Source organism: Dermacentor andersoni, chromosome 6, assembly GCF_023375885.2.
Source record: "Dermacentor andersoni chromosome 6, qqDerAnde1_hic_scaffold, whole genome shotgun sequence".
Lineage (NCBI taxonomy): Eukaryota > Metazoa > Arthropoda > Arachnida > Ixodida > Ixodidae > Dermacentor > Dermacentor andersoni.
The window spans coordinates 30792875-30819814 of NC_092819.1; the positions used below are offsets into that span (position 1 = coordinate 30792875).

The window sequence follows — 26940 nt, forward strand, 5'->3', positions numbered from 1 at the left end:
AACGCGTATTACATTTAAGAAAACACGATGATAATATTCCTAACCGCTCTCGCCTGGTACAATCCCCTACATCAAAGTTGTAGGCGAAATTACATAAGCGACTACAACGCTTGCGTTTTTGGTTCGGAACATCAGCTTGTTCTAGAATCATGTGCCGCTTCTGGACTCCGCCATCAGTCATCATGCAGGATGATTGGTGGTGACTCTCATAACATAGAGGAGTTTCATAACTTTTACAGCAACTGCTGGTTTGCGAATTATTTGTTTGTTTTTCATTACTACCCGGAAGGCGAAGTATAGACAAAAAGCGAGATCGACAAATAAATGGAGCTCACGTGCAACTGGCCGTCCCGAATTCAGTAGGCGGAGTACATAAGTAACTTTGGCCTCCATCTACCCTGCGAGTGAACATGCAAGCCGAACTACAACAGTGACACTATAGTGATACTGTTGACCCAAGTTCATACCGCGCATTGATTCATTGCTAGCAGGCGAAGTTACCCGGCAGGAGCCGTTAAAAGACAAAACTTTTTCGAAGAAGCCGTTGAGCTCGAGCTCAGAAAAAAACAAAAAACAATATCTATTATTAAAAATCTGGCTGGCCAGATTTAACGCACGCGTGCTGTAAATGGCACCTTACTTCCAATGCGAAGTCCGGTCTATAACAGCAGCGCCATGTCCTCTTGAAACTGACAGTGCAGGTTTTATCACAGTGAGGTATACAGAACGTACGCCATATAGCGACGACGTGAGTTAGTGTTGGTGAGCCCGTGTGCGTTTTGCTGTTTACGCCGGTGCTTAAAGTGCGTCATCTAGCCTCAATGCATGGTTTCCAGTTTCCACGTGTATCATCAGCATAGACTGAAACGCTAAGTGATCAGGGGCGGCTTGACGAACATTTAATAATGAAAATAACAAATTTAAGAATGCGTTCTTAAATGTTCCATAAACAACGCCTAGTCTACATATGAACGCGTTCTTAAATTCGCTGTTTTTACATTAAATGTTCGTGCAAGCCGCCCCAGATCCGAACGCCTGTTACGCGTAACTACGTGAACTGTGTCGTGCAAGTAATGAGCGTTGAAACCCTGTGTGACGTAATACAGCACAGAAAGCAAATTATTAGCAGTAACAGAGACGTCACCATTTATCGCCAACTGCGGTGTGGTTTAGCGGCTAAGCAGTCGTGCTGCTTGAATTCCGCCAATGCTACATATGCGAGTGAATCTGGATATAGAACAACGCGTTGGAACATATTCGGAATTGTTCGCGTTTGAATATATGCTTATAGTACACTTTTTCTTCAAACGCAGCTCGCCGCGCATCGGCATTAGGAACGCTGCATATTTCATGATTTCGGATTCGAAGGCTTGCAGCAAGTGCGGCTTTGGTCTGCTGCGCGACTTTGCAACTGCGTGAAAACCGAACACATATTTTGGCTGTCGAAAATTTTGCTCTCCCGCAACAACGCCGCCGCTCACATCTCTGCTCTGTGCACGCAGGCGGCGTAATGCAGTCCCCGATCTTCGGAGACGCCAGCACCCCGCTCTACCTGAACCTGTTCATCATGATCCCCGTGCTGGCGAGCTTGGTGACCATCGTGCTCGTGGTCATCGTGACGTGCGTGTGCCTCCAGCGAATCAAACGCCGACCTCCGCAACCGCCGCTCCAGCCTCCGCCGGGCACCATGGAGAGACGGAGCAAGCAATTCGCCGCCGGCTTCGACGGACAGCCGCAGAGTGAGAACGAACCCTTGCTCGTTCAAGCAATGACGCCAACCACTACGCCGTGCTGTACTCCGGTAGACCAGAGTTGCCTACTACTTCAAGTAAATTGCTATAGGCCACAAATGCCAGCAAGGCCCAAATTTGTCCTGCCTCATCTGTAACGATTCAGCAGGGTTATACAGACACGCAGCAGAAATATTGGCGGCGTTAGCTTTCGCTGCGTGGCAGAGAATGAGATTCATGGACTCGCGTAACTCCTAGTGGAGCTGGTAGGTATCTTTTAAAGGAAAAAAAAGCATATCTTCTTGTCTAGTAGTGCTGACCTCATTGTCTCGAACTGCGTAGTTTCGAAAGAAGACTTTCAATCTGTAGACAAGGACGACATATTTTTTTTCCTTTCTTCCTTCCTTCCTTTCTTTCTTTCTTCCTTTCTTTCTTTCTTTCTTTCTTTCTTTAACAGTAAGTGCGCATTACGAGTATCCCAGTTTCTAAGTGCCTGGTTGTCACGACGTCCAGGCGAAAGCTCTCATGTCTTTCAAGCACGGTCCCAAAGTAGTGTCGGGTGAATATAATTTACATAAAGAAAACAAATAATCATGACCCTGCCCGCTACACCGAAGAATCGCAAGCTTCCGAATCTTAAATAAAATTAATTGGACAGCTGTCAACGTGAATACTTTTGAGAACGAAAAAATGATATAAAGTAAAATAATAGGGTTATACTACCACCGCATTCGATCAAGCACTGACAGAGAGACATTCAGTACGACAGGGCCGAACAGACTACTCGTGCAAAAGCGGTGGAGCTACCTAGTGCGTGAATCTGACATTACGTCGAACTGCCCGATGAGCGCGTGCTGACTGGTGCTCGGTGCATTTCTGCGCAGTGACATCGACGAGCGCGCGGCACGCCGAGAAGGCACAGCAGGCGGCTGGCGAGTACACGGGCCTTTCGCAGCGCTACGTGGAGGTGCAGCCACCGCCGCTGCCCGCTGACCACCCGTGCGCGCTGTACCCGGCGCCCTGCGCCACGCTGCCCATGACCGAAGAGCTCGAGGCGAAGATGGCCAGGCACAACGTCAACCAGGAGATGAAGACGTTCCTCGCACAGGTACGGCCACGCCGATCTGTAGTTATGTGTGGCTATAGGCAGGGGGCTGATCTCGTAGCAAGCACAGCTACAGTTTGCTACAGGTTTTGCGAGTGGCTCGCTTCGTCAAGTCTCACTTTGCGATCTTCACGGAGGCTGGAGCACCCAGTTGTTCCGGTAGGCACGATGTATAAGTAAAATGCGTTGCTGAAGCGCCAGTTGCACAGTTGAAGAGACTGACATTCATTACAGACACCAAGTAAGCTCGGAATCAGCAGAAGCCCCTTGGTCTGTCGCTACATACATAAGGCAGGAGAAATTTGCAGTGAAGGACGGCGAGTACTCAAAGTGCAGTGTGCTGACATTTAAAACAGGACCTTATGACCTGCGTGCGATATGCAAGCATTCTTCCAGCAAGCTAAACTGCTGCGTTAAGCAGCAAACGATGACGTCCTTGAATGCAGCCCATGGCGGCACTGCGCGGGAATAGTGTTTAACAAAGCCGCCACGGTTTGATGCAAGCAACTTATTTAACATTCCACGACAGTGGCATTGCTGTACGCGAACAGTAAATAAATATGATATAAGCAGCTGCTGAAAACTCGGGTGAGCTGTTGTGAAACACAAGGATCGATGAAAAATTCATCATATTATTCGCATTCTTGCATATCGGTATACCGCTAACGGGGACGTTCGCACATTATTACTAGTATGGGCACATAGACAGCCGCTAGATTACGCCCTGGCAACAGCACGCTTTTATCGACATGCTGCTAGCCGACTTTGACGTAAAACTCGCATTCATGATCGCATTCATGACGTGACACTATTCCTTCCCCTCGCAGAACCGGGAGCTACCAACGCTTCCCATGGGTGCCAAGGCCTGCATGTCCATCAAGAAGGACCACATGTACGAGAGCGCCCAGTGATGCCACGCCGCGTGAACTACACACGGATACCACCGTAGAGGTGGAGTAGGCATCGGGCGCCCTCGAACCATCGTCGCACTCGTTTCTCTCACGTTTCACCACATCCGCTAAAAACCACAGAGCACACATCCGGATCCCGCTGTTCCCAACCCTCGGCGTTCGCGAGCAAGTTACGCTCACTGTGAGCGTGCCTAGCGTACCACGATGCAGTGCTCTCTGTCCTGTTATGCGAGTGCAACGTGTATAACGGATGTCGCGCATGCACAACCCTGGAAAGCTCGTGAGCTGCTGGCTCCTCATCAAACTAGTCACGGCAATCCCAGCTGCTCACCCGATGAGCTCGCAAGGAGACAAGTTGGCACCTTGCGAGTTCATCACCGCGGGCAATGTGTTCTCTCAGTGAGTCAGTGAGATACCCTACGGAGAGCGCGGTGGGGCACCACAGAATCCTTTTTTTGCAACAATAACGCAATGAGATAACGTGTATGAGAGCTGCAACTTTTGATCTGGCCTCCCGTTAAACCAACAATATGCCCCACGATGCTTGTAGCTCATGTACCGCTTGTGCGACGTTGCTAGTTGCAATCGCCATTGTTTTCCGTCGTTAATTCGACATTACTTGACAGACCGGCTTCCTTATTTTGTTGTTTTCCTACTCTGTGATTCAGTGCGACCGCAACAGTGTTACAGATGCCGTGCGGTCGCCCCTGGTGTGAAGCGATCGCAGCGATTGTGTTCAATCGTCAGCGGTGGCTTGCTCTACGGAAACGATAGTACGTTCTTGCGGAGAGCTACAGTGAGATTTGAGTTTATAGATCCACGAACGAACAGTGTATGGTCGTTACAACAGTGGCCACACTCTTGCTCGTTCCCTTATGGGAATGCTTTCATTTCTGCGTGACGCCTCGCTGGAGCGACGGAAACCTGTCAACGTACTCGTAAACTGTGCACTAAGAAAATAACGCTGGTGGAAGGTGCGTGCCTGCATTCGTCACGACCTCTTATGTTAGCTTCGCAAATCAACGTGCAATGAAAACAATATCCCAGAAAGTAGTTGATCGGAAATACGGCCCCAGGTTGTTGAATACACATATGTTGAGAGGTACGAGGCCGGATATGACACGTTGCTTGACGCCATCGCAGAGACTGCCCATCGTGACTGTACAAGCACGTGACCATAACGCAGCCGAAATTATCATTTGAATCTGCGTGCATATACGTACAGGCAGCGCTTGTGAAACGCTTGAGGAACCCACCAATTTGGTTTGAGACACTTCTTTTTTAACCTTCGCACGCCACGCTCCGTTTATGCTCAAGCCTGTTCAGAATGGTGCGTGATGAAATACGTATGACAAAGGTAGCTACGCACTCACCTGAAATGGTGACTTCGCGTTGTACATATGTATTCATGATTTGCGGCTGCGAAATTACATTCGATGGTTTCCACACCCGTTTATGCTGAGCATTCAATTTTGAAGGTGCGTTAACTTGCCGCGTTTGCGTCGCATCACAACATTGGTGTTGCCGCGTCGTTGCTGCAGTCGCGGCTGCAAGCCAGCGCTACACTTAGCTACCACTTAACGGCTACCCCGACATACTTTCGTTTTCCATGCCTATCACATGCGTTTTACATGCCTATCAAATCTCTTCCTCCTTCACTCGAACCTAAAGATCGAGTCCCATGTCATACCCTATATAATATTTTTATCTTCATTCAGGCGCCGTTGGCACAAAGTCCTATCTGATACGCGAAGCGATAACCGGCATCAAGAAAAAGCGTCACGCGGCGCGGATGACACTTCGTCCATATGCCAAACGTGCCGCATGAGGTGCCGTAAGGGCGCAGCGCCTAGCGCTAGGAGCGGCCAACGAGGTGCAGCGGCGCGACAGGAATCGAGGTGGCGCTAAGGTTAATCTATATAGGGTATCGCCAGTTGCCAAACAAGTGTAGGCAGGAGTGAGGTGGTGCGTGGTAGGACAATTCCTAGCAGAAAAAAACAGACGTTACAGGGTTGACCCAGCGTCTTGCGTGTCGTGCCATACAATCTGTGCTGTGACGTTGCGGTGTGGTCGTGGAAACTCGTTCAGTCTCACTCGTCGACTTTAAAACCGTGTAGATGGAACCCTCGCATTAATCCAATGTTCCAATTATTTTCATCTTAGTTCTGCAGCCAAAACAGCACTGTGAAAGCGCTGTTGAGGTGTCGAGCATTAGAAATTGTTTCAGGAGAAATTTGCTGTTCTTTAGTTGTGCAACATCACTTTTTGTTTGATGATTCCGACTACTTAGCAGGTTGGCGTAAACAGGGTAGCAAAATTGTACCATGCACTTCGTGTCACCATCGCTCACAAACTAATTGCGAAGCGGCGTTTGAGGCTAGTCGAAAGAGCCCCGTGAGATTGCAATCAAGAGCCATCTTTGGCAACGACCAGAGGCACCTCTACACGTACGCTTTTCGATCGGCGTAGTACACCAAAACCTGCAGCGACAACGTCAGAGCGCTCGAACGGAATTTTGAGTTTTAAGGAGAGAAATTTGGACTCATAAAGAGTTCTGTTCCAAGTCAATGTTTTCATCGAGCAACGTGTCTAGTTTGCGACAGTGTTCATGAAACCACAGACATACGCCGTGAGTATCTTCTATTTAGACAATATTTCGACGTAGTAAACGAGGTCACAGCGACATTCTTGTTATATCCCACCATTATCCGCAGTGTTGAAAAATTGTGCCCTTTTGCTTTCATGAAGTTGTTTGTTGTAAATTTTAGGTTTCGAGTGCATGTCTTATGATGTTCGTCAATTTAGTGAAATGAATGCCGAGACGCCATGCAACCTTTTTCGGAAATGTAAAAAGTTATTTATATTTACTGCAGCTGCTGGTAACACTGCTGGACAACTCCTGCATAAACTAAATACTTTGGACACGGCCCGGGAAACAAGAACAAATTCCGAGCGATCACATCGCTAAGCTCACTCAACACCGCCGTTCGTTTCTGCAAACAAACTGAAAACTTTCAGACGTGCATTCTCTTCGCGTTAAAATATTAGATGTTCCGGTTATCTTAAGGTTAGAGCCCGAATATGTAATTTCTTGTATACTTCTCTGGGCCCCCAGCAGACTTCCTCAATACACAAACCAAAGCTTCGCCAATGCACATTTTTTCTCATGGAATTCCAGAAGCACATACACACATGCGAAGTCAACGCGAAACTGAAGACACATGACGTTAGAAGATCGCGAACATGACCTAAACACAATATGTGCCTGCCAGCTGCTTCAATCACGGGAACGTTCCTTAATTATTGATACGCTTACCAGTATTGCGCCATGCGCTCTCACTTCCTGTACCATGGCAGCAAATAAACTGTGGGTGTTCGTGACTTCGAATACAAAGCAGTATTTCTAATCGAGTCATTCTAGAAGTTATTCTTTATGCGCTTGGTATTTCTACGTTATATTTCCATTTACATACACACAAAATCTATAAAGTACAGGTAATTTTCACTGCGGACACTCGACGTATTGAAAGTCCTTAGGAAATGGAACTGTTTCATTGCACATTACAATTCACGATAATGTAAAACACATCAAAATATACTGCTAACTACACGGTGGGCAAGCTATTCCGCAGAAGTGTCCTGCAGTGCTGACGAGCTGCTTCAGGCTTCATGTACAGTGTATATTTCGTTTCACCTTTTTTGTGTGTGCAGGCATACATCGCAAGCTGTTTCATATATTGTCTGTGGGTGTGATGTGAAAAAAACAACAACACTGCTGTTGTTACATTGTTTTGTCTTGTGGCTGAATCAACGCGTGCGTCCTGAATGAGCCTTTCTTCTTTTGTAAAATGGCATTACATACCTTGTCACATTTGTAAATAATGAAAATAAAGAAAAGACCGCCGTTTCGGTTGTCCTTCAAATCACCAAACTTTGTTTGCGTTCTTTCCGATGAGCTCATTTCGGTTTCCGAAACGACGCCCAACTTTCACTTTCGTAAAGGAATCCGCAAATAGCCACAATGGCTACGTCAGTGTTGAGCTTGCGATCAAAGCTGGAAGACCAGAAGTAAGACTGCCATGCATTTTAGCAGTGTGTATACTAGTCTCGCCTAGGTCGTGTCTAGAAGCACGTGTGCCTGAAAATAACTAAGGAAGCCTCTCAGAAGTTCCTACTGAATCGCAGAACGAAAGATGGATGTGGAGACAGGAAAGGAGGTAAGGAGGTGTGAATTCCGAAGCAATCATGCGTCAAAGGGACACTAAAGAGAAAAATGTGTTTACCTGTATTAGTAGACTATGCTTCTAAAATACTTCGAACATCACTCTCACCGCGAAAAGACGCTTGGCAAGCCAGAAAAGGCGCAAAAGTGAAGTACGAATGGCGACGCCGCTTCGAAATTCCCGCCCCACCTCGCCGTGACGTCATGGATTTTGACGGCGTCTGCTTAGTCCTATAATTTCTTGATTGGTTAGAATGGGCTACGGTGTGTGCTAAAGGAGCCAAGGACTGAACATGGGAAGTTCCGGGAGCTTTCACTGAGTCAACACATTCCAAATACGAAAAAAAGATCTTGCAATCGTGACCGTTCACTGACGTATCGGCATTGCAGTATTTGGCCGAAATAAAAAGAAGCGGAACTTTCACCTTCATTTTTGCTTCTAATAATCAACCTATTATTTCGATATTAACGGCAACAAAGTTTTCAAAGAGCGCTTTATCCGTATAAACTGGTTTAGTGCTTTGCTTTAGTGTCCCTTTAATGCATACCCGAAAAGACCGCCATCGCTCCCAGTTCCACTCAAGGTGTACAATTTCGCTTGCCTAAATTTCTATTGGCATCAACGGTACTACTTAATGCTTACAAATTCAGGTCATCGTGACTGAAGGAAACGTTGTTACGTAGAAGCATAATACCCTTACAACGACTGCCGCCCGTACTTGGAACTGGCCGTACTTGGCACTGCGTGCAACATGTCCAAACTGTCCCCTTCCAGTGGCGGATGCAGACGCCTACCGCTAGGTATCCAGGCTTGCAAGGGGAAAGCTACAGCCTCTTACTGGAAGCTGTCCCCTTCCAGTGGCGGATGAAGATACCTACCGCTAAGTATCCAGGCTTGCAAGTGGAAAGCTACAGCCTCTCACTGGAAGCTGTTCCCTTCCAGTGGCGCATGCAGATGCCTACCGCTAAGTATCCAGGCTTGTAAGTGGAAAGCTACAGCCTCTTACTGGAAGCTGTCCCCTTTCAGTGGCGGATGCAGATGCCTACCGCTAAGTATCCAGGCACGCAAGTGGAAAGCTACAGCCTCTTACTGGAAGCTGGGCTCCGCTACAGTGCCACGAATAGCTATGATCGCTGGGTACATGGGAACAGATACCACAGAACACTGCTTGAATTCATATACCCTATGCCTTAAGGCCAGTTTCCATCCTAATAACAAAAAAAAAAACTAGAAAAAGGACTCAAGGACAGCGCATTAGGCTGTAGACAAAAAAAAAAAGAAAAACCGGTAAAGAGGGCGGCCCTTTCGCATCACACATGTAAATATACAATAAACACGCCTCTTCAAAGGAAGCACACCACCACGTGATGCAACGGTTCCTAAGGAGTCATGTCCTGCGTGAAACTAATCCTTACGATCATTCGGTGTGCGAACCATGTGCCTCCATCTTCAATATTACGTGTGAACGTGACGTTTTCACACAAGAAGCTGAAACCTAACAGTGGTTCAAAAGCGATGTCGAGTTCCCGCCCAGACAACAGCGCCACTGCGGAGAAAACTGTTAACTGCGACTGGCGATTGGCGGAGCTGTCGTCAGTGCTAACGCAGCCACACCCAAATCGACGCCCACATCGGAGCTTCCCGCGGCCTATCATCGAATCGATGACCAAGAAAAAGCACTATCGCACGCATTTGCGACCTGCAACGCTGGGTCCAAAACCACAGTTGCCCTCGTTTTACGTGCAAGCAAACATCACTAAAAAGCAAAGGGAGTTTTCCAAGATAAACAACAATTAGTTCGAACTTCGCGCCACCTTTCACTCGCATTCGTCAACCGATTCGAACTAAACAATTATTTGTGCCGCGCATTGTGTAGATTATCGATGAAACGAGAGAAAGGTACTTAACAATGTAGATGGGAGTCGCAAGGTGGGGAAAAATCATTTTTCCGTCCAAATAATTTCACCACTAGATTCTACGGTGACCAGGGGGCGCTCTGGAAACACGGAGAAAATCGATAAATATCCCTCAACACGCTAGAGTCCAGCGAAACCTGGAACACGCAGAGTCCCTGTATTGAGCGAGGTACGTTCGTCAAATATGGCCGACTTGGATCGATATCCCCAGAATGGCGACAGGGACTGGCCTTTAGCGCGGGTAATCGTCAGTCACGCAGGGGGCAGGTCGAGCAGTTTCGGTATGACTCATATGAAATGGGAGTTTGTTCAATATACTCAGTTTTGCACTGGCGTGAATACCCTGCTTAAACAAATACACTGCGCACTTCATGCTCTCGATCATACAAATGACGCTGCCTAGGGGCAAAATTTAATACTGCTGATAACCATTCGCATGGTGCGGCCTTTAATCGCGAACTTCCCTACTGTTTTCCCGGCGTCCTCAACCCGATGCGAACGATCGTTTCTGTGCTGGCGGAATAATAAGGTATAACTGAGTTACAACCAAGACAGCCTCAGTTGCTGGTCCAACGATTTGACGTTGCATATTTGTAGATTCCGAATGCTGTTGAAATAAACATGGCTAGTTCAAGCTGAACCTGTTAATCAAAAGTTTGCAATTCAAGAATTATTTAATGTAGCGCAGATGGAGTGCAACACCAAGCCTGAATATATTCAAACAAAAATGCATAACTTGTTTAGACAACGTTAAGTATAGACTCAATTAGGACAAAACCGCGCTGTGTGAAAAGCGAAGAGCATTAATGGCGTTACTGCAGAGGCGTCGAGAGATGGACAGCTACATAAAGCAAAAGCTCTAAGGTGTGCATATACATTTTAGTATACATATCCAAACGCGTAATGGATACATGACATGTTAGCGGTCAGCGGTCAATAAACCAGCTTCAGTACACACCACACGAATGATGTACAAACACGTGTACGTAATCGGATACCGCGACCTTTCTTAGTAATTTCAGATAAGTCATACAAGTCAGAGGTGCTCCTATGGCAGTAAAACAGCAAGGCCAAAAGGAAAAACGAAAAGAAGAAAAGAAGAGAAAGACAGAAGATAGCGAGCAATGAGCAACACATGATCGACAGAGCTACAGAGAAGCAAGGTGGAACGCAAATTTACTGCCGCGCCGTACTAGTGGATTTCAACGATGCAGGATCTCATTATTTACTATTAGTAGTGTCGATTTCCTTGGTTGCTCCTCTTGCAGTATGAATTACCTCATTCAGTAAATGTAACGTCCTCTAACATGCTGCTGCAACATGCTATTTCATGCTGTTATGCTTCACAGGCGTTTCCGCGGAAGAGCAAACTGCGAGAAGACTGAACTTTTTGACGATATGTGGCGCTCTATGTCCGTTAAGCAGAAATAAAACAGCCAACGTCAAGCGTCCGAAAGCGCCATAACGCCGACTAAGTCGGTGCAATAATGGAGCTGGGCCGCTGTGCCCACAGTGCTACGTAGATGCCAGGCATGTTTTCCTTTTGCACTTGAAGTGAAAGCATGAATTCTACACTGTTGTGGATTTTCGCTGCGATGCTGCAACTAGTCCCAGCCGTTTCTACTGTCGGTAAGCGTACAGACTGCTACATCTGATTCCGCACTATTGCCAAGTCATCACAACGGAAGCGAAATGCGCATTTTAATCTTGTCATAAAACGCTCGCTACATGTGGTTCACTACGCAGAACCTCCGAGGGTCAACCCGTTTTCCTTTCTGAAACGGTGGCGCACCGGTGAGAAGACATCGGTAATATGCATGGTTACGTCGGGTACGGCACCCATGAAATTCATCTGGATGAAGGACGGCAAAGAGCTAACAGAGACGAAGAACGTTCGATTCAAGCACGAGCCGGGATACTCGATGCTTTTCATCGAACCGGTGGAAGTCAACAGTGGCGGGAACTACACCTGCGTGGTCAAGAACAGAGCGGGTCTCGACTCGTACACGACGCTCCTGGATGTCGAAGGCAAGTGGCAGATAAAAAAAAAATAGTTACGCAATCCCGACGTCCCAAAAATTATGCGCAAGCATATTTATTGGGAAACTAAATGCGCAATACGTGAAAGTGCGCTTTTCTTTCTTTCTTTTCTTTTAACGCATGCTCCTGGCACACGCAAAGCCTGCACTCCCGGCATCTCACCGTAACCACAGAACATGTGCCTATAGTTCACAAAACGAAAGTAACGGTAAATACTGCAGTATTTGGTTTTTTACAGCACCTCCTAGATGGGTTGAGACCATTGGAGACCAGAAAATGGCTTTTGGAAGTGAGGCGAAACTTTACTGCCGGGCTACAGGGTCTCCATCGCCAACAGTGACATGGGAAATATACGTAGGTAAGAAAGCGTTCAGCTCTGTGACAGCAAATAATGTTTTACATTTTCTTTTTGTGTATATCTGGATTTCTTCTTGAACGTACTGGTTCTGGAAGGCTTTGAGGAAGCTGCGATCAGCTTGAAAAGCCGAACGCGGTCAAACACAATTTCTCCGCGCTATAAAAATAACAAATTAACTTTCTCCAGAAGATGAAAACGAAAGTTTCAATCAGATGATCGAGAACTTAGCCGAGCGTCTTCCTTCGCAGAGTCGATAAAGACGTGGACAAAGCTGCGACCCGAAGGAGAACATTTGGAGATCCCCAGAGTGACGCTAAACGAAACCGGCAGGTATCGTTGCACGGCGGACAACGGTGTCAAACCAGAGGCACGCCACGATTTCCTCATATCCATTTACGGTGAGCACCTACAAGCAACGTTCAAGCCATGATATCCAGAGTGCACCATGGTTCATTGATTATGCCTAGACTAACTTAATCTCTGAAAGGCTGTACTTAGTGTTTGGCAATGTGGATTGAACGTCTCTAACTCGCTTGAGGCCACCACCACAAACGCAGTACAGTTTACACAGAGCCTAAGCGTGCTTCCCTAAGTCGACGGTATGTGGCGCCTCGAGTCCACGTTTTGTGAGAGCTGTGATAATAGAAGCCGCAGCGGCTTGCTGCTTGCTTCCGCCATCGCCACAAGCGCTGAACGCTGCATTTCTAAACTGTGCGCTGTTTTTCCGCCGCTGTGAAGTTTCGGCGAAAAACTGACGCCTCAGGGTGCATTGCGTGTGTCCTCAGTCTTGAAACATGGTGAATCGCGTGCCGCCACGCTCTCTGGAAGCCTGGAAGTTGGCTTGTTTACTCGCAGTTGTGCAGACCCGGGAAGCGCTCCTTCTAGGTAAGTCATGTTTTAATGCATGGCCTTGTAAACCAGAGCGATGCGGTCACGTACAAGGACGCATCGGGACCCTCTTGCAGGCGCACCGAAGATTCAGCCTTTCAGCTTTCCGAACCGGCTCAAAGTGCTCGGAAGGACTTCTGTCATGTGCACTGCCGCAGACGGCACGCAGCCGTTTACTTTTTCCTGGCTCAAAGACGGCGTGTCTGTAGCAGACGTAAGGAATGTACGTGAAGAAAAGAAGAGTGACTTCTCCGCGTTGATCATCGAGCCGGTGGAAGCTATTCACGCTGGAAATTATACGTGCATCGTGAAAAACAAAGCTGGCTTCGACAGCCACACAGCATACTTGGAAGTCGAAGGTATGGTGTGCGCAAATACTGTCCTTCTCATCGGCGATACAGATCTGATGTTAAACGCCGTCTATCACAGCTCCCCCAACGTGGAAGGTTGTTCCTGGGAACACAGACGTAGTAGAGAGCAAAGAGCTTGCATTGTCCTGCAAGGCGCACGGATCCCCTACTCCTAAGGTTACGTGGACGTTTAGAAAAGGTACTTGAACGATGAACATTAGTCATTTTACCTAAAAAAAAAAGAGATGCTAAAATAAGCCTTTCTCATTAACAATCCATTTGCAGGAGAAGCCAAAGAGTGGACAGCTGTACTAAACACGGCACGATCAGTCGTGGAACCGGACGGGACCCTTACTCTGGAGTCGGCTCAGGAGTTGCACAGCGGAGAGTTCAAGTGCAGCGCCGATAACGGAATAGGAAAGCCCATCTCGCACACGTTCGCAGTTAAAGTGCGCGGTAAGAAATACAAGCGTGATGTAGAAACTACTCGTATTCATTGAGAATATTTCAAAACACTTGAGTAATATTCGCTGTTGAGCTAGTTTGTGCACGACTTTTATTTGAGAGAGCACGACAAGGACGAGAGAAATAGAATTAGAGCGCTTGTCCTGCCCTCTTCGTCTGTGTCTTTTTTTGCGTTCTTCTCAAGCATTTGAAAGCAATTATATATTATGATCGTATCCACAAAACATATCTGCTCCTATGTCCAGTAAGCTGAGGCCACAGAGCCATGGCTGTACAATTGTTTCTGCACTCTTTGTCGACAGGAAGGAGAGCTGCCCTACACGCGTGAGCCCAAAGTTTCATAGCAGGAAACGGAGGAGTTGCTTAGAACCGAAGTTTGACACGGTGTGGCGCGCCGTGTCCATGATTGCAGAAGCTGGAGTAAACTGTGCACGACACAGCTATACGGCTTTGCATTTACGTGTACATCGCCGCGATACACCAAGCGCTCTGGCTGGAATAGCAGTATTTAATCGTCTATCGTTACGATCTCGTACTGCTTGAGGAAATGAACACTACTGTCGTCGCATTAGCGTACTCACTCGCTGCGCTGTTTGTCGCTGTTCTTCCTTCACTTGCAACATCGGCGAGCACCAACAAAGGTGAGACTGCATCCGCTTTTGGCATCGTTTCGTGCGCACTGCTGACAGCACGAAACTGCCTCTTCCCTGGAACGTCCACAGGTTGTAACCGAAAATAACGTTCTCCATTTCAGTCCCTCCCAAGATCTTGGCCTTCCATTTCCGCAAGACCATAAAACCGGGCGAAAATGCGAGAACGACTTGTCTGGTGGAAGCGGGAGACACTCCGATGACGTTTTCGTGGCTGCGAAACGGCGTGGATGCCTCTCTGACCAAGAACGTCCACGTCGACACACATTCCGACTATTCCGTACTGAACGTGAGTCCTGTGGACGCCACAAGCGCCGGCAACTTCACGTGCATCGTCAAAAACAAAGCGGGCTTCGACAGCTTCATGGCATACCTAGACGTCGAAGGTGAGACACTGGCAAATGACTTGTACATATCGATGATATGGTATTACGTTTGTTTTCTGCTAAATATGAAACCAACGGGATCAAATACGGTGCGGTTAATGTTTATTGCGCGCCGCCTCACATTTCCCAGCCGACCACAGCTTGTGCATGCTATGTCGATAGAAAGTCCACGTGCGCGACCTAGCTGGTGATACGGTGAAATTACGACTATTTCTTGGCAACGGCGACATCATTTTGTATGCACAGAACGCTTTTCGATGAAATGGCAGTAAATATAAAGCAACCGAAGTTCGAGATAAGGTCCACGCGATGCCGCAGTCATGTTAACCAATAGCAGTATTTTAAAGCATGAAAGGTATGCTGAGATAATCATATCGATGTTTAAAAAGAAAGTTCTGATGAACTTCGACGCCGGTAACATTCTATTAGCATTTACTTACACACAAATTTACTTGTGACCTTTAGCATATGTCAAAATTAAACCACTCTGCGCACGAACTGAGATGACAACGAGATTAAGAGAATCTCCTTCCAAATTGAAGACGGGAGAAACCTCGTGCATATTCTCTAAAATTTTGGAGTTCTGGAAACACCATAGGAGTTCTACCAAACATGTCAAAGTAAGGGTTGCTTTAATGTAGCGATTCCTTCCGCTCGATTCTATTTCTTTCTCATCATCGACCACTCATGACCAGCCGATCCTGATGATGACGTAGGTGAAGCGCCGCTCCGACTGCTAACGAAGCGCGAGAAGGACAATAATTATAATAGAAGAGTTACATCATTCCAGCATATCTTGCATCACGCGCCGAACAGGTTACAAACACTTAATATTTGTGCATATACATAACCACGCGGATTCAATAAGTTAATGTCAGCGTTCTGCATTTTTTAATACAATGTAAGGTATTAGTGTACGCAGCGAAATACTGTTTTTGCAAAACAACACGACTATCCTGCTAAGGAAACAAAACAACAAACCAGACGCCATAATTATGGTACGGCCACGTCTTGGCTATAACGGACACATTCAGCAGCTGACGGTACTTTACCGCCATGCGCTTAATCTTTAAAACTCGCAGACGCCAAAGTTTGCGCATTTGTCTGCGTCTAAAAGAAACCCGGCATATTCGAATACAGCCACAATTTCTGCCCATGTTATCAAAACAGAAAGTTCGAGAAATCAACACGGAGTGGCGCACCCTGTCCACAAGGCACAGGCTTTTACGGGACTGTGGCGTTAACCTCAGTCCACACACAATATGGACGCTGAAGCGCTGGCGCTAGTGCAACCGGCTCACTGCGCTCAACACGATATGTTCTGATATACGTATCACTTCGTACTCAAAGTGCACGAACCACCATGTTCCTTCTGCTGTTTGCGATCCTTAGTGTATGCACGAACTCGATATACGCCGGAAAAGGTAAGCCGTGAACTATCCGGATGTTTACGAGACCTGGCAGTATACCACTGAGCTCCACCAATTATCTTTAGTGGCACCGAAGATACAGCCATTTCACTTCCGCAAGACAGCAAAGCCTGGGGAGACCGTAAGAACCTCATGCCTCGTAGAAACTGGCGATCGCCCGATGACGTTCTCTTGGCTACGAAACGGGCACGACGCATCTTGGTTGCCAAACGTCAAAATTGACACGCACTCGGAAGTATCGTTGTTGACCATTTCGCCCGTGAGTGCGTCAAGCGCCGGGAACTTCACATGCATCGTGAAAAACAAGGCTGGTTTCGACAGCTTCACCTCGCTTCTGGAGGTTGAAGGTAAAACGCGTGACCATTGCACTCTGTATAAAACATCCCGTTCCGTAGCGAATCTGACACACTTTAACATGTAGAGCACCTCTGTGAATTGCATAGCAGCACAATATGCGAATTAAGAAAAGTGCCGTGGCTTAGCACTTTTACTTCAAACAAATGTCCATTCACATCACTAAACATTATCGCTTCTGGATTATATGCCTTCACCGTAGTTTTAGTGTGAATGCAATGATATAACTGCGCTGATTGGTTTTCCAACATGATGAGCATGGTTCAGCGAATACACGCAGAGATTTAGTGAGACTTGGGTTATGCAACACTCGAGTTGCTCAGCGACTCGCGGAATTTTCCCTTGTGCTAGTGTGCAGAACTTGTTTCTTTCACAGTTAAAGCATCGTAAGAAGAGAATGTTTACAACACACTCTGTTGCAACATTTCTTCCAGCGCCACCTGAATGGAAGCGAGAGCCAATGGACAAGGCGGGAGTGGTCGGCAGTACCGTGCATATAGAGTGCCTTGGTTCTGGCTCCCCCTCCCCGAGAATGAGCTGGCACAATGGACGAGGTAAGCTGCGAGTGTGCCATCAATTCAGTCCTACATGCATAAAAAATTCGCTCAAAGATTTCCTTGCAAAACGTCGTGCAGATGACGGCCTTCAGCGAACTGTCAGCGATGCGATTCCATCAAGGGCCACCGTGTATCCCAACGGAACCCTTGTCATCCATGAGCTGGACAAAGCTGACAGCGGGCAGTACACATGCACAGCCGACAATGGGGTTGCCCCTGTGCTAAAGAAAACGATCACACTGAAGATAAACGGTGAGAACAGCGAGCGGCACAGAATAGTAACAATCGAGTGAAAGTGACTTCATTTTTAGCATCCTTCGTTCCGTTGTGCTCCGTTATGTGTCCAAACGTTTTCAGTAAACCACTTGATCCCTGAAAGGCAAGGCGGCTGCCAACAAAGTGTAAACGTCGTTTCTTGCATATGCGCTCTCTCGAGATGTATTCTAAAGGAAACACGCTGCGTTCGTCGCAATATACAAAATGGTACCACCAGGCACACGACAAGAAAGACTATGAAAGTGTCGCGTACAATTTAAAGAAGATACTCAAACAATTAAGCAATACACACCTCCATACAGCCGGACTGAAAGCGAATTCGTACTAGCCTGATTCACGCGCAAAGGCTCCTGGGCGTCTCCAACGTTCCCTGCAGTCGACGACATGTGGCGCACCATGTCTGTACGCGCGAGTACGCGATCAAGCCGACATTCGAAAACGCCATTCGCGATCATCTACCAGTGGTTTCGCGACGTCGCAATGCCACTTGGCTGCAGAGGACGCACTCCAGCGTCGGCAGGATGCCTACCAAGTGGAATGGTTCAAGCAATGGTGATTTACCTAAAGGCAACAGCGGCGCTGCAACTTCTATTTGCTTACATTCCCTGCATCGACGCAAGTAACATAAAAGGTAAGCCATTTGAGGTGACAAGCTCGCGTCGGCAAGTGGTGTGACAGTAACTCTCGCGCTTTTGAACAAAATTTTCAGTCACTCCCAAGATCATCGCTTTCTCGTTCGCTGGAACCGCGAAGCCTGGAAACAACGTCCGAACAACATGCTTCCTGGCAGAAGGCGACATGCCGGTCACCTTCACCTGGCTTCGGAACGGTGTGGACGCATCGAATTCGAAAAATGTGCACATTGTGTCGCACAACGACTTCTCCGTGCTCAGCATCAACCCAGTGGATGGGCAGAGCGCCGGAAATTACACCTGCATCGCGAAAAACCGCGCAGGTTTCGACAGCTTCACGGCATTTCTGGACGTTGAAGGTAAGCAGAGCTAAGTTTACTGCTCATAAGCATCCCAGCAATTTTGTTGGAGATACAGGTTCAACACAAAGTTAATGCCGCAGTGCTGGATTAGTGCTCCCTGCAGATTAATTTCACAAAATATGGCCACTACTCAGTGTGTCCGTATTGTTTCTATATCAGCATCATGAAAGTGGGCAAAATAAGCCGTCGGCTCTGCACGAAATGCTAGCGATAAAGATAGGAAAATGAAAAGCAGTAAACGCAATACTGTAAATTGCTAATTAAGCAGCAATGTAATCGAAATACGACATCCAAGAATAGGGACAGAATAGAACTGCCATCACAAACATGCTTTCATGCATTTCTACAGAAAGGCAAAAATAACAAGCGTTTTCGCGAATTGTTTTACTCAATGCTTGACCATAGCAAAGCCCACTGCAGACATTGGCTGCGTACAACAGAAGTGTGTGTGTTATGACCACGTAATTACACAAAGACAGGTCGAACGCAGAACGCGATACAAAATCTTGTATTTCAAATAAACCAACACTTCCTTCCAGCACCACCAAGCTGGTTACGTGAGCCTCAAGACATGGGAGGGACACTCGGAACTACGCTAATTGTCCAGTGTACCGCATCAGGCTCGCCTACGCCAATCATTCGATGGTTCAAGCTTCAAGGTTCACTTAGCAGACATTGCCTATTGTTTCTTCTCATAAAAGTACGCGTCACATTTGCAATTTTTTCTATCCAGATGGTGACTCCCTGACATCGAAGAAGTCGGCCCAGCCCCGAGAAACTAACAAGAACGGGTCCATGGTGATTCTGCATTTGGAAACACATGATGCTGGACAGTACGTCTGCGAAGCTGACAATGGCATCACGCCAACGTTGAGGAAGACTATCACCGTCAAAGTAACTGGTGCGATTCCTCGGGCGAATCTAATATTAAATTGCAGGGACATACTACATGGTTTTGAGAAAAAATGGCGCCTTTTCGTACTACAAAGGTGATTATACTCTTCGACACAGAGAGACTCTCCGCAAACTAACATCGGCATCTGCCGATATGTGGCGCCCCGTGTCCGTACCGTAACGTAAGAGGTGTCATCTGTGCGTTCGTGTGTACTATGGCCTTGCCCACAACGCTTAGTACAACCAAGCCAAAATGTCGTATGTCTTGATGGGCAGCTCGAACCAGCCGAAGGTTATGTCTCTCGCATGTGCCCTATCGTATACGGTGAACATTCGTGCGCCTCTCAACATCGCCGTTCTCAGTTTCCTTCTACTTCCAAGCATTTCCCAAAGCAAAGGTGAGAGCGACAAAATTTTTCTACTTAACAACAGATTCTTGGAAATTTTTCTCGCTGCGCGAGACAATTTTTGGGCAACCGCCACGAATTTATAGTGCATTTTCTTTCAGAGGTTCCTGAAATACGACCATTCAGCTTCTCCAGAAACATTCCGGTTGGCGGGAAAGCCCTCGTTACGTGCTTGATAACATCGGGAGTCCAACCTGTGACGTTCTCGTGGCTGAAGGATGGTCAGTCGTTACACACGGTACAGGGAACGCGACTGAAAGCAGACCCTGACTATTCCGTACTCCTCCTTGAGCCCGTCTTGCCTTCGCACGTGGGAAACTACACCTGCATTGCGAAGAACAAGTTCGGCTTTGACAGCTATACAACCGTCTTGGAAGTAGAGTGTAAGTAGATCAAACTAATTAGAACTAATGTAGAGAGTAGTTCAATCTAATCAATGTAATGAAATGAATGGACGATTAGCGAGAGTTTGGTTTACGCTGTGGTGTTTGCACTCATTTTGCGTGATTATTTCTCGACAGCTTCACCAACATGGAAAAAGGTCTCTGGAGACATCTCAGTTGTTCTGGGCGGGACACTTGTAGCTGAGTGCTCATCCACCGGCTTTCCACATCCAACGATAACTTTCCGAAAGATCACGGATAAGTATGGTACGTTTTCCGATGCGTAAATATTTTCACAAACAGTCACTCTTAATATGACACGTAACTGTCACGGCACCAATTGTGCTTCCCGTTACGTCGCTCCACGCTGCGAAGCATCAGTCAAGAACGTAGTAGTGTGTGCCCTGTGTCTGTTTAAAGACGAAACTTGTTTTCTCCCTCCGTTCAAGACTCGCATACCGAAAATAATTCGCATGCTGCACGTAAAAGCCCGTGCCACCATATACAGCATAAGAGAGCATTCGACTTGCAAACAGTATTAGTTAAATCTTTGCCAGCGCATCCAGATTTTACAGCCAAAACTGTTTGTTTTCAAGTGTTATCGTATTACCAATACGTACGTTTTCTTCTGCTACAGAGAAGCACTCAGTCATGCAAATGGACAATGACCGGATCACTGTTCATCGCAACGGCACTGTCATCATCACACAAGTATCGCTGAGGGACAGCGGAGAGTACACGTGCGAAGCTGAAAATGGTGTACCGCCCAGCATACGACACATCGTCAAAGTTGCCGTAAACGGTGAGAAGAAGTCTCGACCAAGAATGGCCAGTCGTGCGCACAATGAACGCATCGCAGCACGACTTCCAACTTGCTGGCGTCGCCTATTAGGGGCCTCTCAGTAACCGAACTCGTAAACTCTCAGAGCAACCTGGACATCAGCATTCAACGGACCATAATTACCAAAGTGCAAGAATCAAACAGTTCTAACAAGCCGGTTCGGCAAACAGCCTCCAAAACAGGCGTCTGTAAAATCGCGGTTCTCGGCAAGGCAGCAGTTAGTTTAACACGCGCACACAGTGTGTCGCGATCAGTCTGTTATCGCACGATAATAAGTTCGAACGTCGTCGCTAGAGGGCGCATAAGCAACGTTCCTTTCCTTCTTCCCGCTTTTTCGCGTGCTTGTGGACGCCACGAAAATGCATCGACGTATACATACGTCCGGCCTTTAACTTGTCAGAATGTGACCATCACCAGACTAGAGAAGTGACCGTGCTCATGTAAAAGCGACCAGCAAGTTCTACTTCTCGTTACAAAAAGGAATAGCTCGAAGCGTCGACGAAAATGACTTCAAGGTACATCATTCCGGCCTTACTGGCAATAGGATGGCCAAGCCTGCACGCCGGTGAGTGAATCCTTGGACAGAAACTCGAATCATTACGTTGCACGAAACTAGGCTATCGAAAATTACGGCCTCGCTGTCTTTATTTTTATGTTTTTTTTTTTGCGCTCAGCTACACCTGAAGTACCGAAGCTGCAGCCATTCACCTTTCCTGGATCAGTAAAGCCGGGTTCTCGCATCTCCGCTGTATGCATGACAACATCGGGAAATCATCAAGTGACGATATCCTGGCTCAAAGACGGCAAGGACGTAAGCGTAGCAAAAAATATCTTTGTGGAAACCAAAAGAGGCCTCTCGATGATCCTCATAGAGCCAGTTGAAGTATCCAACGCAGGAAACTACACTTGCATAGCGAAGAACAGGGCAGGGTTCGACAGCTACACGGCAGTGCTAGATGTTCAAGGTACGAAAAAGGTAACTAACGAAGCCATGTGCGGAAGAATTATCTATTCTCTCTTTTCCATATTCCTTCGCTGACAGCACCACCGTTGTGGAGGAAAACTCCCGGAGATGGCAGGGTCAACATCGGAGACCGCGCCATTTTTGAATGCTTGGCGACTGGTTCCCCAATACCGAAAATCACTTGGAGGAAACAAGGAAGTAAGTGTGATGAAGCCCAAAAACGTTCATTCATGCACGTTTACACTTTTCCTGTGAAAAAACAGAGCATGATGAACTTATTTTATTGCTTCCACGTCATTTTCTTTTTTTTTTTTTCAGGTGTAATAAAGTCAGACTCAAGTGAAAACGGTACCTTACTCATTGACGAAGTTTCCACTGGAGATGGTGGTCAATATGCTTGTGAAGCAGATAACGGAATCGCACCCATCGCTACACACGGATTCACAGTTACCGTCAACGGTGAGATGGGCGTCCCACGACATTTACCTACTATACTAAGCGATACCGCGTATGCTCGGTTGCGACAAAAAATGTATCTAAATGTACTCAAGGCGTTGCGGAGAGAACGCTCAACGCATATGCAGCAGAAGCAAGAAGGAATAAACCAGCAACGCTCAAAGACAGGCTATGTGCGGCGTGTACACAGACCGGCTCGCGTTGCTCTCATAAAGTACACGAGCGCAACACGTTTGCAAACACCTGAAAGTCTCACGCTCTGGCACGGCTTCCGACTTGATCACGAACAATTTGCACACGAAAATGCATCTGGTCTTAATGTGACATCTTTACTTGACCAGAAAACTAGCAACGCAATTTAAAAACAGACGCTTCCTTATACCTCTAGTTAGTAATAACAGTTTTCCGCGATATGTGGCGCCTCTTGTCCGCGAGCGAATGCCCGTAAGAAGCCCCCTGGCCGCGACTCCAAGCACTAATCCGACTGACTGACCATGGCTGCCAAAGCGAGACGCCGCATATAGGCTGGCAGTTTTGTTTTCGCAAGTTCTTCGACAGGCGCACCATGAAGACCAATGGCGAAAGAAGCACAGCGAGAACAACTCTTCTGCCATCCACGCTGTTTCCTTTCCTCTGTGTTTTCCTACACATCTGCGTTCGCTCTTCTGAATGTTCAAGTAAGTGACATTTTATTTACTCCAGGATGCATGTTCTTCGCGTCTATCTAGCTTTAAGAGGATAAAGTTCGACATAACAAGTCGACGACGTGATGTTAAGAAAAACTTAAACACGCCGAGCACAATGATGAATCACACGCTATCGCGATTTGTTTTGCAGCCCCGCCACGGATACGACCATTCTCGTTTCCCAAAGTAGCGGGCAAAGGTGAAAGGATAAGCATCATCTGCTTGGTCAGCGAGGGAACGCCGCCTTTCTCCTTCTCGTGGTCCAGAGAAGGAAAGGAAGTACAGTCCACAGAAAATGTAAAAGTCAAGGCGGAAACTGAATATTCTGTTATGATTATAAATTCCGTCGATGAAAAGAGTGCCGGCAACTACTCCTGCATTGTCAAGAATATATTCGGTTTCGACAGCTACTCAGCCTACCTAGACGTGGAAGGTAAGATTTTCTTGCTGTTGTGCGATTGCTGCAAGTGCTGCTGCCGCTGGAAAGTAGGCAACTTACAAATCAATCTTGAAACCCACCGAACATCGACCATGACATCGAACAGGAAAACGTCAACATCAACACGTTCGAAAGCAAAGTTTCTCAATTTCATTATGCAATACAAAAATGCGTAACATTTCATAATGCTAAATAAAACAGCCATCGGGATCACTGAACAATCAAATATTTCATCGTTGTAATACAGGACCACCATTATATAGGCAGCAGATAGGGCAAAGTGAGCCAGTGCAGTCCACAGAACAAATTTAGGAGAGCTGATTCGTCACTGTAAATAACTTTAGTGACAACCCGTGCTATAACGTAGAAATCGAGCTATCTGTGTTGCTTTTCTTTTTTCGTCAGCGCCCCCGGTATTCAAGAAAACAACGGCCGACACAAACGTTGTTCATGGGGGTAGCGTCACCCTCAGCTGCCACGCCACCGGGTCACCGAAGCCCACAATAAGCTGGTCAAGACCGTCAGGTACGAATATGAGCGCACTTGGACAATCATTTGGAAGTTAGAATTGCTGCTGTATGAGCCTTTGCAAAAGCCGCCGTCCGACTGACATAAATCATAATGCAGGAGCTGCCGGCGAGGTCGGTCTTCCTGCCACAAACCCACGAATGCTCACTTCTCCCAACGGCACACTGCTCATAGAAGAAGTCACGGAACACGACGCTGGAAAGTACACTTGCAGAGCCGTTAACGGCATCGGATCCGTCACCCACTCGCTGTACTTGCACGTACGAGGTATGAAGCGATGCATTGATAAAAGCGTAGAAAAAAGCTAATTCGCGAACGCACGAAACACCGTCGCAGGCCAACTACCCGTACATCTATGCGTAAACGATAATGGAAGGGTAAATACTTGGGCTTCTTGGCACGGCATAATTCGCCGCACGGCGCGAAAAACAACGGACGAACAGGAAGACTGGACGACACACTGCGCTGTACCTTGCCTTTTGTCGTACTGTGTGCCGCCAATTGCGGAGGTGACACGATTATATATATATATATATATATATATATATATATATATATATATATATATATATATATATATATATATATATATATATATATATGAAAGCAATTATGCACCGTTAATTTTGTTTTCGCGAATATCAACTGTTCTTCCAAGGAGAACTATCCAGTGCTCGTGATCAGCGCTGCGTAAAACCAAGGAAGCTTTCCACCTACATAGATGCTAAGCTGTCTGCATAAAGCAGACACACATAGTTCGTTGATAAAACTCAATGTTTCGCGCCTTTGTTTGGTTTTAATTTCACCGCCAAGCTATCGCGACCAGAACGAAATGATGATGCTTGCAAATGTTAGTACCGAGACAAATCCAAATACAGATGCGTTTTCTATACTCATCCTGTGATATCCGTTTTCCACGACATGTGGCGCCTCTTGTCCACGCGCTAAGGGTCGAAAAAAAGCCCTCTGGCAGCGACTGTACGCACTAAAGCCACTGAATGATCATGGCTGTCATAGCAGGCCGCCACAGTTAGGTTGCTCTCGCTAATTTCCCAACGATCCAACACGAAAGCCCACGGTAAAGGAAGCACAACCGGGATGAACGCACACCTTCTGCCGTCGAGAATCATGCTGCTCGTGTTGAGTGCCCTGCTCTACATCTGCACAACCTGCATCGAGTGCTCAAGTAAGTTCCAAGTTTGTTTACCTAACTATGCATAACTTTTCTCGCTTGGTCTTAACTAGTATCAATCCGACATGTTATGCCTACGACATCGTGCTAAATACAAATTTCAGAACGCAGACCCACATCACGATGGCTAGGCATGCACTTACGCTTTGCTTTATTCTTGCAGCCCCGCCGCGGATAAGGCCGTTCTCCTTTCCCAAAGTAGCCAGCAAGGGCGAGAAAATCAGCATCACCTGCTTGGTCAGTGAAGGAACGCCTCCGTTTTCTTTTTCATGGTCGAAAGAAAGCAAGGAACTGCAGACATCAGAAAACGTAAAAGTGAAAGCGGAGCCCGAGTACTCCGTGGCCTTCATCAACTCCGTTGACGAGAGAAGTGCCGGAAACTACACGTGCATCGTCAAGAACATATTCGGCTTCGACAGCTACTCAGCCTACCTGGATGTAGAAGGTACGTTTCCTGTGTCTGAACATATTTACTTCCGCATTCTGTGGATACAGTTTCGGCAAGTCCGCGACCGAAAACTCCCCAGGCAGGACTTTTGCGCTGCATTCAATTCAATCCTAACGTACATGTGAACCACGGTAACGTTCCTCAATCTAGCTGTGGGTTTGGCAAGCATTAATGCATCCGTGAAAGATTGTTTCGTTATTTAGCAGTGCTGCGGAGCCTTTCTGACTGACGCAGCTGTGCTGTATTAGGCGTGTCGTATCGGGACAGCCTACGCTTTTGCGACATTTGCAATATTCTGCCAGTCATCTCGTCACCAACTGTGCCGTCTAACAAACATTTTTTAAGGCTGAAGGAAGCATTCCAATGGTAGCTTACGTTTTTGATGACACAACGACTTGCGCTCTGGCGTCCCTGTGCCCATGAAGGTTCACGTAGAAATGAACATACAGCGATGGCTTCCGTGCCTTCTATAGAGTAATGTGCAGTAAACGCCTTTTGCGACCCTGTGAAATAGGAAAAAAATCGCTAGACATTAAGATCGTAGAAAGATGTCACTTCCGTTTCTTTTGCTTTACGCAGCGCCACCCGTTCTGAAGAAAACAATGTCCGACACGAACGTTGTCCAAGGCGGCAGCGTCACCTTGACCTGCCATGCCACCGGTTCACCGAAGCCTACGGTAAACTGGTCAAAACTGTCAGGTATGATTCAGCAAAACCCAAGATAATATTGATAGGACATTGTTTGCGTACACAAGCATAAACGTTATAAACGATTCCGTTGCCTGACTGGCACGCGCAAATGCAGGAACTGACGGTGAAGTGGCCGTTCCTACTGCCAACGCTCGGATGCAGGCTTCACCGAACGGCACACTGCTCATTGGCGACGTCGCAGCGGAGGACGCCGGGAAGTACACATGCACGGCCCAGAACGCCATAGGATCCGTCAGCCACTCGATGTACTTGCACGTGCGGGGTATGAAACGACAACACTGCGCGCGCAAGCACCGGAAGCAGTTCCACCAAAGCACGAAATATCCATCTTGCCTGTTGCCCACATACATATACAATA

The 26940-nt window shown here is 47.1% G+C and overlaps 3 protein-coding genes across 8 annotated transcripts in view; 2 read left to right on the forward strand and 1 right to left on the reverse strand.

The window, feature by feature from the left end:
- The window catches only part of LOC126521587 (cell adhesion molecule Dscam1-like), a 39988-nt gene extending 32311 nt beyond the window's left edge, over positions 1-7677 (forward strand). For both annotated transcript variants that reach the window (XM_072288664.1, XM_055066076.2), the window contains 3 exons: positions 1503-1739; positions 2615-2838; positions 3663-7677. In XM_072288664.1, coding sequence (XP_072144765.1) covers positions 1503-1739; positions 2615-2838; positions 3663-3746 — 545 coding nt within the window. In that variant the 3' untranslated portion in view covers positions 3747-7677. The remainder of the gene's footprint in view (positions 1-1502; positions 1740-2614; positions 2839-3662) is intronic.
- Positions 1-26940, reverse strand: part of LOC126521470 (uncharacterized) — a 289078-nt gene that overhangs the window by 160916 nt on the left and 101222 nt on the right. The window lies entirely within an intron of this gene.
- Positions 22277-26940, forward strand: part of LOC126521477 (cell adhesion molecule Dscam1-like) — a 43389-nt gene continuing 38725 nt past the window's right edge. The window contains exon 1 of the mRNA XM_055066035.2: positions 22277-22581. Coding sequence (XP_054922010.1) covers positions 22353-22581 — 229 coding nt within the window. The 5' untranslated portion in view covers positions 22277-22352. The remainder of the gene's footprint in view (positions 22582-26940) is intronic.